Source organism: Trachurus japonicus, chromosome 22, assembly GCF_045865225.1.
Source record: "Trachurus japonicus isolate A0001 chromosome 22, Traja_1.0".
In the NCBI taxonomy this organism is placed as follows: domain Eukaryota; kingdom Metazoa; phylum Chordata; class Actinopteri; order Carangiformes; family Carangidae; genus Trachurus; species Trachurus japonicus.
The window spans coordinates 2,017,635-2,031,175 of NC_140928.1; the positions used below are offsets into that span (position 1 = coordinate 2,017,635).

A 13,541-nucleotide genomic window follows, 5' to 3' on the forward strand; every position below is an offset into this window, starting at 1 on the left:
ACTCATTAGATATTACTTTACTAATTCTCAGATTCATTGGGCTACCATCCCATGATTCAAAGGTAGTTTTTACTCTAAATAATGTGATTTTTTTTCTGTGTGGAGATGAAAAATGTACATACTGTGCTCCAGATGAATTTACTCAAACACCTGTCTTCATTCTGACATGTCTGTAGTAATCTCATAGGTCTTAGCTTAGAACAGACTTAAATAAACTACAAATCTAATGGTTTGTCCCTAAAACCTAGTGACGCCCCTGTATATTGTTATGCAGTGTGTGTGTGTGTGTATGTGTGCGGCCGTTGAAGCGAAACTAACTTGACCTCTCTCTCCCCTGGTCTCCAGATAGCTCGCTCGCCCACACCGCAGCATAAATCATTCACATGACGACAGATGAACCTCGTCCCGTTTCCTCTGAGTCGACAAAAACAGACTCAACCAACTCTTATCTTTTTTTTCTTCTCCTGGCAACGTGGCGGAGGTGGCGGTGGCCATGTGGTTTACAGCCCATCCTTCCTTTGCCTCCATCTGGTTCCCATGGAGACGACGTCTCAGTGACATTGACTCAGACTTCAGGATCATCAAAGGTCACAGGGATAGGCCTATTTCACGACTTCCGGGTTTAGGTACTTCCGGTTTCCGTTACAGGGTAAAACTACTTCCGGTCGCGGAAGCGCAATGGCTGAATCCAACAATAAAAGCTTCTGCTGCGTAATATAATACATCCATGTGCGTACCTCAGTGTACAAATTCTAGACAAAAACAGCCGTACTTGCATTTCCACGAGTTTCCGAAAGAAAGACCTGAGAAAGAAGTGGGTTTTGGCTGCTAAAAAAAAACAAACAGCATAGACTAGCAGCATTTCCATGCTGGTTTTTCTAGCAGGGTAGGCTATACGAAGAGATGATGGAAAAGACTTTGTTTAGCTTGCTTTTGAACGGCAAAATATTAAAAATAAACCGTACACTGGTTTACAACCGTTACTGAATTACTGTATATCAATGTCAGTTCTCCAACAAAATCTTCTTGCTTCAAGGTTTTATTTGTCACTGTCCAAATGGAAGATTAGCGGCTAATCATTAGCCTACTGTAATAATGCCAAACATCAAAGATGTTCACTCAAACCCGCATTATTTGAAACAACCTTCAGACCACACACAGCCAGTACCACTACTAAGCATAAAGTCCGTTAGCTTAATGCTAACTAAGCATAACGTCCGCTAGCTTAATGCTAACGACGGGCTAACAAATTAGCATCGCTATCGCCATTCAGCAGCAACTGACAGTGATAGCAGTAAAGCTGCTAAAAGTTTTAATATTCTTTAATGCGAGAACATCGCCGTTAAATCCGCAGCCTGTTGTCAGTTTATCCAGATATTGCCCATGAGGAAATGTGCTTGTTTTGGGAGAAATGCAGAGGGAGCAGCGACCGGGGGCTATAGGCAGATGCTCGTAGGCTACATCCATGTAACTTTATCCACAGGTTTTTAGAGGTTTACCGCTGACTGGTTAAACTTTTTCAGGAGATTAATGTTAGTCTCACTGATGAAATCTTTTGTGGCGGTCGTATTAGTTTGTTTGAATGAAAAGTGTCGCCACTCTGTCAATCGCTCTAGCCGCAGCTGGACCGGACCGGATGTAGATTTACCCTGTATGACGTCACTTCAGAATCTCGTGAAATAGGCCTATTATGGCAATAGGTCAATTTGCCAAAAACTTTGAACTATGCCTTTAAAGACGAAGTAGAATATGAATCCAAGTCAAGACAACATTTTATTTTGTTGATGAAAAAGAGGAACAAATGTAGCCTACATTCAGCCTTTGTGATGAACTGACAACTTGATAGCCTACATTTTATTTCATTTCATATGAACAGATACAAATTTTTCACACATGTAATAAAACAACAATCACTTTTCATGTTTGACATTTCATCATCTGGAGCAGAACTGAAAATAAAGTTTTTGTTTTTTTTATCTCCGTCAGTTTACAGGTGCTCATCACTCCGCATAAAAGTCATAACAAACATAATGTGAAATCATATTAAACATGTAAAAAGGAAAAGTGTAATAATGAGACATCAGGAGGAGAGGTGCAGGTTCAATTCACTGACTTTTCCGTTTAAGAAATAAACAACATTATAAATATATTCATCCTCTTTATCTCTAACTGTTCTGCTCCACTGTCACTGACACCTTCACTGGTAACAGCTTCACTGGGAGGAAATCAACAGTTTCAACATATGGAAACATCTTCTCAGTGAAAGTGTGTGTAAAGGTATGTATGTGTGTGTTAAAATCAGAATCAGAGAACGACAGTTTTCCTCTGTTGAAGTCCAGATTCACTCTGATCCTCTGGAGCTTCTTCTGCTCTGGGAGATCAATGGCTGGATCTGATGGTGAATGTGCTCTTAAGTATTTACCTTTATTGAACCCTAGGCTCCATGATCCAGACCATATGTTGTTTCCCTTCCTCTGCACAGACTCTGGTGACACACCCAGTTCCCAGTATGTACTGTCTCCAACCTCGACATCCCAGCTGTGAGTACCTGAATTAAAACCCTCAGAGCCCAGGACAGCCCATGAAGAGTCAATCCTCTCTGGATTGTCAGGAAGCTGCTGTTTGCCTCCTAGTCTCACACTGGTCAGATCTTCAGACAGGATGAGTTCTGGACCAGCAGTGTTTGGGTCCAGAACCACAGGACTGTAGGAGACCATGTCCTTCATCTTGTTCCAGATGTTGAAGGTCAGGTTGCCCAGGTGTTTGGCCTGGTCTATCAGAGCTCCTGAGTCCAGCTGTGGATCCTGCTCATCTCTTTTCTTATAGCTGAAGAATGACAAAAAACGAAATCTCATCTGTGAATACCTCGACAGGGGGCGCTGCTGGACTCTTTCCACTGCAGCCTTGTAGTTGAGCAGGAATGAGACGTCTTCAGCTCTCAGCTCGTCCTCTGTGGCTCTGACTGTGTGTGAAAGAGCTGCTATCTCTCTGCTCAGAGCCTCCATCTTCTCCTTCATCCTCTGACTCTTCTGCTCCTCTTCCTCCCTCAGTGCAGCCATCCTGGCCTCCTCTTCCTCTTCTAGAAATTGGTGAAGCTTGTTAAACTGCTCCTTAATCTGCCTCTCTGTGTGTCGGGCCTGGACCTTAATGTGTTCTGCTGTTTGATCAAACTTCACCTGAACTTCTTCAAAACCCTTTAACTTCTCCTTTAAGGGCTCCAGAGTTTCCTCAAGTTCCTTCTTGAGTTGTGAAGCAGCTTCATCGATGGGTCTGAATCTGTGGTTGGTGTGTTTTTCTGAATCTCTGCAGATGAGACACACTGGCTGCTGATGGTCCAGACAGAAGAGTTTGAGTTTCTCAGAGTGCAGACAGCAGAGATCCTCCTCTTGTCTGGAAGCCATTTAGTCTGTAGGTGAAGCTGAAAACACAGCAGACAGGAAGTAGAGTCAGTCATGGCTCCCCTCCCTCCTCTACTGACTTGACTGAAGTTTACTGTGACTCTGAGTCCAGGTTTTAGTCAAACTCACCTTCAGTGTGTGGAGTGTCAGCAGGTTGAAGCAGCAGTGTTGTAGCTGGACTCACTCACAGGAAGTTGTTAGTTTGGTCTGAAGCTGAATCTGATCTTCTCTTTTTCAGTCAGCGTCTCTGGGACAGATTAAGTCTGATAATGTGGTTCCTCAGACTTTGTCCTAATAGTTAGTCTTAATAACCAACCTGGTTTATCTCAGGTGAGCCAGGTGAGGGGGTGGAGTCTTGTCTACCATGTAAAAGAAGTTGAGTTTTATTCCAGACCTTTGATCCACTGCTGATAACACACAGTGAAGCAGCTCAGTTTAGATCGTGAATTATTTCATCTCTAGTCTCAAGAAACTCAAAGTGATAAATGTTGTGCAGTAAAAATTAGCAGATCGTGGAGCAGAAACATGAAGAAACGAAAATAGTTCAGTTCCTCAAACTTCTACTAAAGTTCTTCAGTAAATAGTCAAATTGAAATAAAGAGCAGCAGCGACTGTTCACAAAAACTCACCTAACCACCTTCAGTGTGTGGAGTGTCAGCAGGTTGAAGCAGCAGTGTTGTAGCTGGACTCACTCACAGGAAGTTGTTAGTTTGGTCTGAAGCTGAATCTGATTGTCTCTTCTTCAGTCTGTGACTCTGGGACTGAGGAGGGAATGCAACAGTTTCCTGGTTTATGAGCCATGTGAGGGGGCGGAGCTTTGTCACACTTAAAAGTTCAGCAGGATGACGCAACAGCTCAGTTTAGTTTCTGTTTGTGATTTGTTTAACCTCTATCGTCTGAAGAAACAATGTGATAAATGTTGTGCAGTAGAAAGTAGCAGATCAGTGGAGCAGAAACATGAAGAGAAGAAAGAAGTCCAGTTCCTCAAACTTCTACTAAAGTTCTTCAGTAAATAATCAAAGTGAAATAAAGAGCAGCAGCGACTATTCACAAAAACTCACCTTCAGTGTGTGGAGTGTCAGAAGGTTGAAGCAGCAGTGTTGTAGCTGGACTCACTCTCAAGAAGTTGTTAGTTTGGTCTGAAGCTGAATCTGATCGTCTCTTCTTCAGTCCCTGGAACTGAGGAGGGAATGCAGCAGTTTCCTGGTTTGAGCTAGAGCACTGGAAAAGAGAGTAACGACACGCATTGGGTTCAATGGAAGCGCCTCCTGATGGAGGAATATGGGTATTGCAAAAGCGCCCAAGAAATTACATCTCTGCATTGTTGGTGAATGAGCAAGTGTGGTATTGTCAAAAATTTAAAGACATTTATAGATCACCCACGTTAATAGCATCATTGAGGACCCTTTACAGATAAACATTAACACATAGACGAGTAAAAAAGAAAAGAAAAAAAAAGTTGTCTACATTAATGTTTCAATCTACATTTTGTAATAAACAAATTATATAAGTATAATTTGATATGACCAAGACACCTAAAAACAAAAACACGGCCGTTTTCATCAATTTACAAGCAAGTGGGCAACACACATACATTGGAGTGAATGAGTCTTCTGGGCGTTTTTGCAATACCCATATCCTGCCATTCGGGGCACAAAACCCTTACCATGGGAGTCAATGGTGGTGTCGCTACTCTCTTTTCCAGTGCTCTAGTTTGAGCCATGTGAGGGGCCTGAGCATTGTCACACTTAAAAGTTCAGCAGGAAGATGCAACAGTTCGGTTTAGTTTCTGTTTGTGATTTGTTTAACCTCTATCGTCTGAAGAAACTCACTGTGATAAATGTTGTGCAGTAGAAAGTAGCAGATCAGTGGAGCAGAAACATGAAGAGAAGAAATAAGTCCAGTTCCTCAAACTTCTACTAAAGTTCTTCAGTAAATAATCAAAGTGAAATAAAGAGCAGCAGCGACTGTTCTCAAAAACTCCCTTCATCTTTGTCTTTATGTTTCCTGCAGCAGTTTTTTCTTAAATCAGTGGTTTCACCTCGCTCTAAACAGCCTCCCAAGCAAGATAGCAACTTTAACAGGTCACACATTATTGATGGATGGATCCTCCTGCAGTCAGATCAAGACTCTGATCACATGGATGATATCTGGCTCACAGGAGTCGGCCAGCTTCTTTAGGGCTCTACCTGACGGACCTCAGAACCAGCTAGGAGCAGTGGTGGTGGGATTTCACTCTCTGAAGGTTTACTGTGCTGTGCTTTAACATTAAAGTGATTAACATTCAAATGGTTTCAAGTCGGTTGTTTTTTTGTAAATGGTTTAGGTCCTGTATGTTAAGTGGCTACTGGAAATGTCCGCCAGTTAGCCACATGCTAGATTTTTAGCTGACTCATTGGGGCAGTAACCGTTAGCTTGAAGGAGGTTCGTCAGACCTCAGACCTCTCACTGTATACAACAGTCTCTCCTCTTTTCTTTTACCCACACTGTGATTTTGTAACGGTGAAGCATGAATTATCACATGGAAGCATCACATTAACTCAGGAAAGTTATTAAAGTGACCAAACAAGCTTATAGAAAGACAATCAAAGACCATCTTATGGACAGTTACATGCTGTCATTCTGACATCCCACCATTCCTACATACCGCTATTCTGACATACCGCTATTTAGACATCCCACCATTCCTACATACCGCTATTCTGACATACCGCTATTTAGACATCCCACCATTCCTACATACCGCTATTCTGACATACCGCTATTTAGACATCCCACCATTCCTACATACCGCTATTCCAACATGTCCTTGTCCCACCATTCCAACAAGGCTTTCAATATAAGAAAATCTGCATTACTCAACAGGTGACTCCCTTCTACTTATCTGGACTCTCTACTTCTGGACTCTCTATCTATCTGGCCTGTTTAGCCTCTATCTGGTCTTTTTTACTTAACTTAACCAACTCCTTTCATCATTGCCTAAACCCAACCAGTGCACAATCTTTTGGGGAAAAAATACGCTATTAAAGGAATTTGTCGGAAAGGCAGGATGTTTAAAAAAAGAAAAAAATACAGTCATTCCAAAAATAGGAGGTAAGGATTGTCTGAATGATGAGACTTTTGATAGAAAATTAAGTGTTGCCATTTAGACAATTAGAGGCCTGTCAGACTGGTGTGATGTCGGAATGGCGGTTGCCCACCCCTTATGGACAACAACACCAGACAGGTTTGGCAAGGAATTCAACAAATTACCAACTACAAGGGCAGAACAACAACCAGCGACACCAACAGCAGCGCCTCACTGGAAGATGAGCTCAACAGCTTCTTCGCCCGGTACTGACAGAGTTTCTGGGAAGGTACTTAGGGCCTGTGCCTTTGAACTAGCTGGTGTATCTACATACATCTTTAATCTGTCGCTGGCACAGGCTATCATCCCACCCTGCCCCAAATCTGCAACCATCATCCCAGTCCCTATAGTCTGCAGTACTCAGTCTGAATGATTATAGACCAGTCGCTCTGACTCCCATTGTCACAAAGTGCTTCATAGGGATTACGGAAATAGGCCAATTTGCCAAAATGTTGAACTATCCATTTGAAGACAAAGCTGAATATGAATCCAAGTCAAGACAACATTTTATTTTGTTGATGAAAAACAGGAACAAATGTGCATTCAGCTTTTGTGATGAACTGACAACTTCATACATTTTAGATTATTTCATATGAACGGATACAAACTTTTCACATTTAATTAAACAAGAATCACTTTTCATGTTTGACATTTCATCATCTGGAGCACAAATGAAAATAAAGTATTTTTCTCCATCAGTTAATTATTGGTGCTCATCACTTCACACAAAGTCATTAACAAAGATCATATGAAATCATTTTTGAAAAGTAGCAAAAAAGGAAAAGTGCAATGACACAGCAGGTGAAGTTTAACAGGTTCAATGCACTGACTTTTCCCTTAACAACATTATGATCATCCGCTTTATCTCTAACTGCTATAGTGTTAACATAAGTGTTAATGTATGGAAACATCCTCTCAGTGAAAGTGTGTGTGAAGGTGTGTATGTGTGTGTTAGTATCAGGATCAGAGAACGACAGTTTTCCTCTGTTCAAGTCCAGATTCACTCTGATCCTCTGGAACTTCTTCTGTAGTTGGAGATCAATGAATGGACCCAATGGTGAACATGCTCTAAAGTATTTACCTTCATAGAATGATATTCTCCATGATCCAGACGCTATCTCGTCTCCCTTCCTCTGCACAGACTCTGTTAACACACCCAGTATCCACCATGTATTGTCTCCAACCTCGACATCCCAGCTGTGAGTCCCTGAGTTAAAACCCTCAGAGCCCAGGACAGACCAAGAAGATTCAATCCTCTCTGGATTGTCAGGAAGCTGCTGTTCATCTCCACCACTCACACTGGTCAGATCTTCAGACAGGATGAGTCTTGGATCAGCAGTGTTTGGGTCCAGAACCACAGGACTGTAGGAGACCATGTCCTTCATCTTGTTCCAGATGTTGAAGGTCAGGTTGCCCAGGTGTTTGGCCTGGTCTATCAGAGCTCCTGAGTCCAGCTGTGGATCCTCCAGCAGGGGGCGCTGCTGGACTCTTTCCACTGCAGCCTTGTAGTTGAGCAGGAATGAGACGTCTTCAGCTCTCAGCTCGTCCTCTGTGGCTCTGACTGTGTGTGAAAGAGCTGCTATCTCTCTGCTCAGAGCCTCCATCTTCTCCTTCATCCTCTGACTCTTCTGCTCCTCTTCCTCCCTCAGTGCAGCCATCCTGGCCTCCTCTTCCTCTTCTAGAAACTGGTGGAGCTTCTTAAACTGCTCCTTAATCTGCCTCTCTGTGTGTCGGGCCTGGACCTTAATGTGTTCTGCTGTTTGACCAAACTTCACTTGAAATTCTTCAAAACCCTTTAACTTCTTCTTTAAGGACTCCAGAGTTTCCTCAAGTTCCTTCTTGAGTTGTGAAGCAGCTTCATCGATAGGTTTGAATCTGTGGTTGTTGTGTGTTTCTGAATCTCTGCAGATGAGACACACTGGCTGCTGATGGTCCAGACAGAAGAGTTTGAGTTTCTCAGAGTGCAGACTGCAGAGAGGCTCTGAAGATCTCAGCTGCAAGAAGCTCATTATTATTATTAATATTATTATTATTATTAGGTTCTTCAACACCAGGTTAATAGGTGGTTCAAACACTGAAGATCTCTGCTCTCTCTGCTCTCTCTGCTCTTCCTGCTCTCTCTCCTCTTTCTGCTGTAAGAAGCTCTCACACAGGTTCTTCAACGCCAGGTTAATAGGTGGATTCTCCTTTGAAGATCTTCTCTTACAAACTGGACACAGTGGATCTCTTTTCTCTCTCCACCAGCTCTTCAGACAGTCTTTACAGAAGCTGTGGCTGCAGGACAGAACAACAGGATCTCTGAAGACCTCCGTACAGACCGGACAGCAGAGATCCTCCTCTGGTCTGGAAGCCATTGAGTCTGTGAGTGAAGCTGAAAACACAGCAGACAGGAAGTAGAGTCAGTCATGGCTCCCCTCCCTCCTCTAAGTTTACTGTGACTCTGAGTCCAGGTTGTAGTCAAACTCGAAAGTACGAAACTTTTTCCTGGTTCGTCTCAGGTGAGGGGGTGGAGCCTTGCAAAACATGTAAAACAGGTTGATGTCATTCCAGGCTTTTCATGGTGTGGTAAAAAGACAGCAGCTCTGCTTTGATTCCTGATATAAATATAATATTGTTCAATCAGAAACAATATAGAAAATTATAGAGGTGATAGAGGGAAACATTCAAGGGAAGTAAAAGGACATAACATTTTCAGGACTTGGGGTTAACTCTCGCCCTAGTTACCTTCCACACTGGTGAAAAATTTGTTTCTCTTGTGTTGACATTTGTCTTTTTTATCCTGTTGCAGTTTTTTCAGAATTTATTGATTTTTTTTTTTTAACGAAGGTCAATGTTGATGTCAGTGTCTACAGACTGAATCAGGCTACAGAGGCTGTTAGCTACACAGAGCTGATCTGAACAGAGAGATCTAGACATCTGGGTTCATAATCAGACTTTGAATTAGATTTAGTTCTTGAAATCAGTCAATGACATTGTTACATGTCTCTTAATACATTTTGAATGAACATGATACAACTGTTTTTACTGTTTGTTTAGTCTTTACAGAAACTGTGGCTGCAGGACTTGACTGAGGTTTACTGTGACTCTGAGTCCAGGTTTTAGTCAAACTCACCTTCAGTGTGTGGAGTGTCAGCAGGTTGAAGCAGCAGTGTTGTAGCTGGACTCACTCACAGGAAGTTGTTAGTTTGGTCTGAAGCTGAATCTGATCGTCTCTTCTTCAGTCTGTGACTCTGGGACTAATGAAATCTGATCCTGTCCTGTCCTGTCCTCTTCGTTAATGATGCAACTGGTTTATTTCAGTTGAGCCGGGTGAGGGGGCAGAGTTTTGTTAATATTTGTTTATAATACTTGTGGCCACTGGCAATTCTGTTGTTTTGTTTGAATGCAAGAACACATGTATTGTATATCTAAGAGAAAAATACCTCCCTAAATACTATGTTCGTCGCCCATCTATGTTTAAACTAATTTTGTTATTACAGTCGGATAAAACAAAAGTTATTTATAAGCTAGGTGCTTTTCTGAAACGTGTTCTTCCTCTGTTTAAGTGATAGTTTTTGCTCTGTCCTGGTCAGATATGTACAAAGTATGTACAGCCCCCACTGCCTCTTGCTATGTCTGATTATTTGTACTGTTTTATTGTTTGTACTCCATACCACTTACGTGGTCGTGAGAAAATAAAGTGTAAAGTGTATTCTTCAATGACAATACAGCTTCTATCTATCTATCTATCTATCTATCTATCTATCTATCTATCTATCTATCTATCTATCTATCTATCCATCCATCCATCCATCCATCCATCCATCCATCCATCCATCCATCCATCCATCCATCCATCCATCCATCCATCCATCCATCTATAGAATGTATAGACTGTTGGTGACCGCAGTTCAGTTTTAATGAATGAGGAGTGTTTGAACGGGTTACAGTACACAAATACTTGGGTATTCATTTTGACTCTCAGTTACAGTGGGCTCATCATGTTGATTATGTTTGTTCAAGAGTCAGTCAGGGCCTGTACTTTCGGCGCAGGCTCAGGGTTTATGGAGCAGATAAAAATGTTATGTTGTTGTTGTTTTACAGAGCAGCCATCGGCATTACAACGTGGTTTGGTAACCTGACCGTTAAACTTAAATCACAACTCCAAAACCTGATCAAAAGGGCAGGTAAAGTAATCGGCATGCTGCCTCCATCTTCTCTCCAGGAGATGTTTGAGCAGACAGTTCACTAGCAAGGACCACGCCACAACAAAGTGCCATTAGACGATTTAATGGGATGAAATGATGAACATGAATGAATGATATTGTACAAGAGTGGTAAAGGTGCGGGGAGGTTGATGTCGCATCACGTCTGGGAAGATAAACCGGAGACCGGCGGAGGGAGACTCAGAGTGGGGGTTCCGTCTCGGCGTTGTTCCGCCCGAGCTGGATTCGTGCCCCCCAGACGATGCCTTGAAGGAGATCTGAAAGGGAATGCATTGGTTAAGAAGAAAGGGATGGAGGAAGGGAAGGAAGGATGAAGGGACGAGAGTGAGGATGATCCGGGAGGCGCCTAGACAAGGGGAAGAAGGGAGGGTGGGTCGAGAAATCGAGGCAACTGAGGAAGGAAGGGGTTGACCCGGGTATTTGTAGGCTTGACCGGTGATTAGAGGTGTGGTTGAGGCGTGGCCCTGCTCCTGAACTTAAGTTAACTCCGTGAACTTTCATTTATGAAGCAAGGTCAAAAAAATCACCACAGACCTGAATCACATCTTCCACAAGGAGTCTGAACTGATGCCTTCAGGCAGAAGGTACAGGTTACCCAACTGTAAACTTAATAGGTACAAATTCTGATTTATCCCATTATCAATCAAGCTACTTAACAGCAGGAAATAAATTGTGTATGTGCGTGTGTGTGCGTGTGGGAGGGGTAGGGTGGGGGGTGGGGGGAGAGGGTCAGTGAGTGTGTTGCTGTGTTTAAAGAGGAACTACAATAATGTGAGATAGGCCATTGCTGCTGTAGCAAGTGGTCAAATTTGGCATTGTGCAATTCTACTGTATATGTTCGTGTAGGGCAGTGTGCAATCATTTTTTGTGCAATCATTCTTTCTGCAATCATTTCCGGGCATCTTTGGGGGGGGGGGGGGGGGGGGGTTGTGCAGCTTTGAGGAGGTGATATGGTAATGTGTTATGTTGAGCACGTGTTGTTTGTATTCTTAAATGTTGATTGTATATGTCTGTATATGTGCCGCCTGGAGTCTCTTGTCTGACCAGAATTAATTTCTCCCAAGGGGTACAATGAAGACTCATCTCATGTTTTGTGATGAACTGACACGTTGATACATTTTATATCGTTTCATATGAACAGATACAAACTTTACACACATGTAATTAATCAAGAATCACTTTTCATGTTTAACATTTCATCATCAGGAGCAGAACTGAAAACAAAGTTTATATCTCCATCTGTTTACTGGTGCTCATCACTCCACACAAAAGTCATAACAAACATAATGTGAAATTATTTTACACATGAAAAGTAGTAAAAAAGGAAACGTAAAAATATAATGGGAGGACAGATGCAGTTTAACAGGTTCAATTCACTGACTTTTCCCTTAAAGAAATAAACAACATTTTAAACATGATCATCCTCTATATCTCTTACTGCTCTGCTCCACTGTCACTGACACCTTCACTGGTAACAGCTTCACTGGGGGGAAATCAACAGTGTAAATGTATGGAAACATCTTCTCAGTGAAAGTGTGTGTGAAGGTGTGTATGTGTGTGTTAGTATCAGTATCAGAGAATGACAGTTTTCCTCTGTTGAAGTCCAGATTCACTCTGATCCTCTGGAGCTTCTTCTGATCTGGGAGAACAGTCCATAGAGTTGATGGTGAATGTGCAAAATATTCACCTTCATGGTACCATATTCCCCAAAATCCAGACCATATCTTGTCTCCCTTCCTCTGCACAGACTCTGTTAACACACCCAGTATCCAGTATGTATTGTCTCCAATCTCGACATCCCAGCTGTGAGTCCCTGAGTTAAAACCCTCAGAGCCCAGGACACAGCGGTAAGTATCAAACCTATCTGGATTGTCAGGAAGCTGCTGTTTGTCTCCTCGTCTCACACTGGTCAGATCTTCAGACAGGATGAGTTCTGGACCAGCAGTGTTGGGGTCCAGAACCACAGGACTGTAGGAGACCATGTCCTTCATCTTGTTCCAGATGTTGAAGGCCAGGTTGCCCAGGTGTTTGGCCTGGTCTATCAGAGCTCCTGAGTCCAGCTGTGGATCCTCCAGCAGGGGGCGCTGCTGGACTCTTTCCACTGCAGCCTTGTAGCTGAGCAGGAATGAGACGTCTTCAGCTCTCAGCTCGTCCTCTGTGGCTCTGACTGTGTGTGAAAGAGCTGCTATCTCTCTGCTCAGAGCCTCCATCTTCTCCTTCATCCTCTGACTCTTCTGCTCCTCTTCCTCCCTCAGTGCAGCCATCCTGGCCTCCTCTTCCTCTTCTAGAAACTGGTGAAGCTTCTTAAACTGCTCCTTAATCTGCCTCTCTGTGTGTCGGGCCTGGACCTTAATGTGTTCTGCTGTTTGATCAAACTTCACTTGAACTTCTTCAAAACCCTTTAACTTCTTCTTTAACGGCTCCAGAGTTTCCTCAAGTTCCTTCTTGAGTTGTGAAGCAGCTTCATCGATGGGTCTGATTCTGTGGTTGGTGTGTTTTTCTGAATCTCTGCAAATGTGACACACTGGCTGCTGATGGTCCAGACAGAAGAGTGTGAGTTTCTCAGAGTGCAGACTGCAGAGAGGCTCTGAAGATCTCTGTTCTCTCTGCTGTAAGAAGCTTATTATTATTATTATTATTATTATTATTAGGTTCTTCAACACTGAAGGTCTCTCCTCTCTATGCTCTTCCTGCTCTCTCTGCTCTTCCTGCTCTCTCTGCTCGTCCTGCTCTTCCTGCTCTCTCTGCTCTTCCTGCTCTCTCTGCTCTTTCTGACCTCTCTGCTCTTCCTGCTCTCTCTGCTGTAAGAAG

The 13,541-nt window shown here is 42.9% G+C and overlaps 2 protein-coding genes across 2 annotated transcripts; both read right to left on the reverse strand.

Moving 5' to 3' along the window:
* Positions 1 to 6,653: 6,653 nt before the first annotated feature.
* Positions 6,654 to 9,765, reverse strand: LOC146963216 (E3 ubiquitin-protein ligase TRIM39-like). The gene is made up of 3 exons (XM_085767945.1): positions 9,638 to 9,765; positions 7,413 to 8,896; positions 6,654 to 6,734 (listed from the first exon to the last, which is right to left on the reverse strand). The coding sequence occupies exons 2-3, from the start codon at positions 8,877 to 8,879 to the stop codon at positions 6,654 to 6,656; spliced, it is 1,548 nt and encodes a 515-aa protein (XP_085624071.1). The 5' UTR covers positions 8,880 to 8,896; positions 9,638 to 9,765.
* Positions 9,766 to 10,910: 1,145 nt separating this feature from the next.
* Positions 10,911 to 13,120, reverse strand: LOC146963217 (E3 ubiquitin-protein ligase TRIM35-like). The gene is made up of 2 exons (XM_085767979.1): positions 12,418 to 13,120; positions 10,911 to 10,987 (listed from the first exon to the last, which is right to left on the reverse strand). The coding sequence occupies exons 1-2, from the start codon at positions 12,992 to 12,994 to the stop codon at positions 10,911 to 10,913; spliced, it is 654 nt and encodes a 217-aa protein (XP_085624105.1). The 5' UTR covers positions 12,995 to 13,120.
* Between the last annotated feature and the right edge of the window lie 421 nt (positions 13,121 to 13,541).

Coding starts and splice junctions, on each gene's coding strand:
- LOC146963217 (XM_085767979.1), bottom strand. CDS start 12,994: ATGGCTGCACTGAGGGAGGAAGAGGAGCAGAAGAGTCAGAGGATGAAG. Junction 10,988..12,417: donor GGGAATATGGTACCATGAAG/GTGAATATTTTG, acceptor ATTCCCTTTCAG/ATCTCCTTCAAGGCATCGTC.
- LOC146963216 (XM_085767945.1), bottom strand. CDS start 8,879: ATGGCTTCCAGACCAGAGGAGGATCTCTGCTGTCCGGTCTGTACGGAG. Junction 6,735..7,412: donor TTCCATACATTAACACTTAT/GTTAACACTATA, acceptor AAACTCTGTCAG/TACCGGGCGAAGAAGCTGTT.